The sequence below is a fragment of the Eimeria tenella genome, genomic scaffold (assembly GCF_000499545.2).
Source record: "Eimeria tenella Houghton genomic scaffold, Eth_scaff1998, whole genome shotgun sequence".
Classification (NCBI taxonomy): domain Eukaryota; phylum Apicomplexa; class Conoidasida; order Eucoccidiorida; family Eimeriidae; genus Eimeria; species Eimeria tenella.
Genome location: NW_013541841.1, coordinates 1,144 through 2,236, shown reverse-complemented (window position 1 = coordinate 2,236; position 1,093 = coordinate 1,144). Strand labels below are relative to the sequence as shown.

General features: G+C 62.8%; 1 protein-coding gene across 1 annotated transcript in view; it reads right to left on the bottom strand.

Annotated features, from left to right (window-relative positions):
- ETH_00034190 (uncharacterized protein) overlaps window positions 1-822 on the bottom strand; it is a gene marked incomplete at both ends in the record, with an annotated part of 1,014 nt that extends 192 nt beyond the window's left edge. The window contains one exon of the mRNA XM_013374178.1: window positions 3-822. Within this exon, the coding sequence (XP_013229632.1) occupies window positions 3-822 (820 nt within the window). The remainder of the gene's footprint in view (window positions 1-2) is intronic.
- Window positions 823-1,093: the final 271 nt, after the last annotated feature.

Below are 1,093 nucleotides of genomic sequence, written 5' to 3'. Positions count from 1 at the left end.
CGTGCAGCAGCAGCAGCAGCAGCAGGAGTTCCTGCTGCTGCTACTGCTGCTGCTGCTGTCGCTCTCCGCGTCAGTGCGGCCGAGTCGCCTGCTGCAGCTGCAGCGAGCAGGGCCCGAGAAGCTCTGTTGTATACCTGACAGCTGGAGGCCCTTGATGTTCCACCTGGTGCTGCTGTTGATGCTGCTGCTGACGTTGCTGCCGCTGCTGCTGTTTATGCTGCTGCACCTTATCGTGTGCGACGCCAACTGGGCGAAGCGGCTCGTTGCTGCTCTCGCTGCTGTTGCCACTGTTGCTGCTGCTGCAGCTCTCGCTGCTGCTGCTGCAGCTTCCGTGGTTCTGTAGTGCAGCGGATGCACCTCTACCGGAGACACTTCAACGTAGCAGTCCTGCTGCTGCTGCTCTAGCTCCGGCTCCTGCTGCTGGTGCTGCTGAGCCAGCTGCTCATATTTGCTGGAAATCGAGACTCTGTGGTTTCCTAGCTGCCGCTGCTGCAGCTGCAGGCGCTGCTGTTGCTTCTCCAGGTTGTGCTGATACTGCTGCTGCTGCTGCGAAACATGCAGGAGAGAGACATCCTTGCTGCAGCTCTGCAGCCTCTCGCTGTGGTGTCGTTTTGGCTGCTGCTGCTGCTGCTGCTGCTCTGTTTCTTGCTGCCGTGCACGCTGCTGCTCCGGCCGCTCTTGGCAGGGCTGCTGCAGCAGCAGCTGCTGCTCCCTATGCTTGTGTTCGAACGCGTAGGGCTGGCCGCTGTGCTGCTCGTGCTTCGTGCCTTGTTGCTGCAGGCACTGCCGTTGCTGCTGCTGCTGCTGCTGCTGCAGTTCCATCCAGCTGCTGTCGCTTGAGGTCCAACCCGGGGCGGAAGGCACCGCCTCAACCCAAGGGCTGCTGAATGTGCTGCAGCTGCAGCTGCTGCTGCTGGTGCTCTCGCTGCCTTCACTCACGGCAGCTGCAGCAGCAGCCTCGCGCCGTTCCCCGTCATCAGCAGCAGCAGCAGCAGCAGCAGCAGCAGCTGCAGCAGCAGCTGCCAGCACCTCCTGCTCCTGGCTCGGCGGCACTGCCAGCGCCCAAGACAGTTCCTCTCTCCCTTCGGGCCCC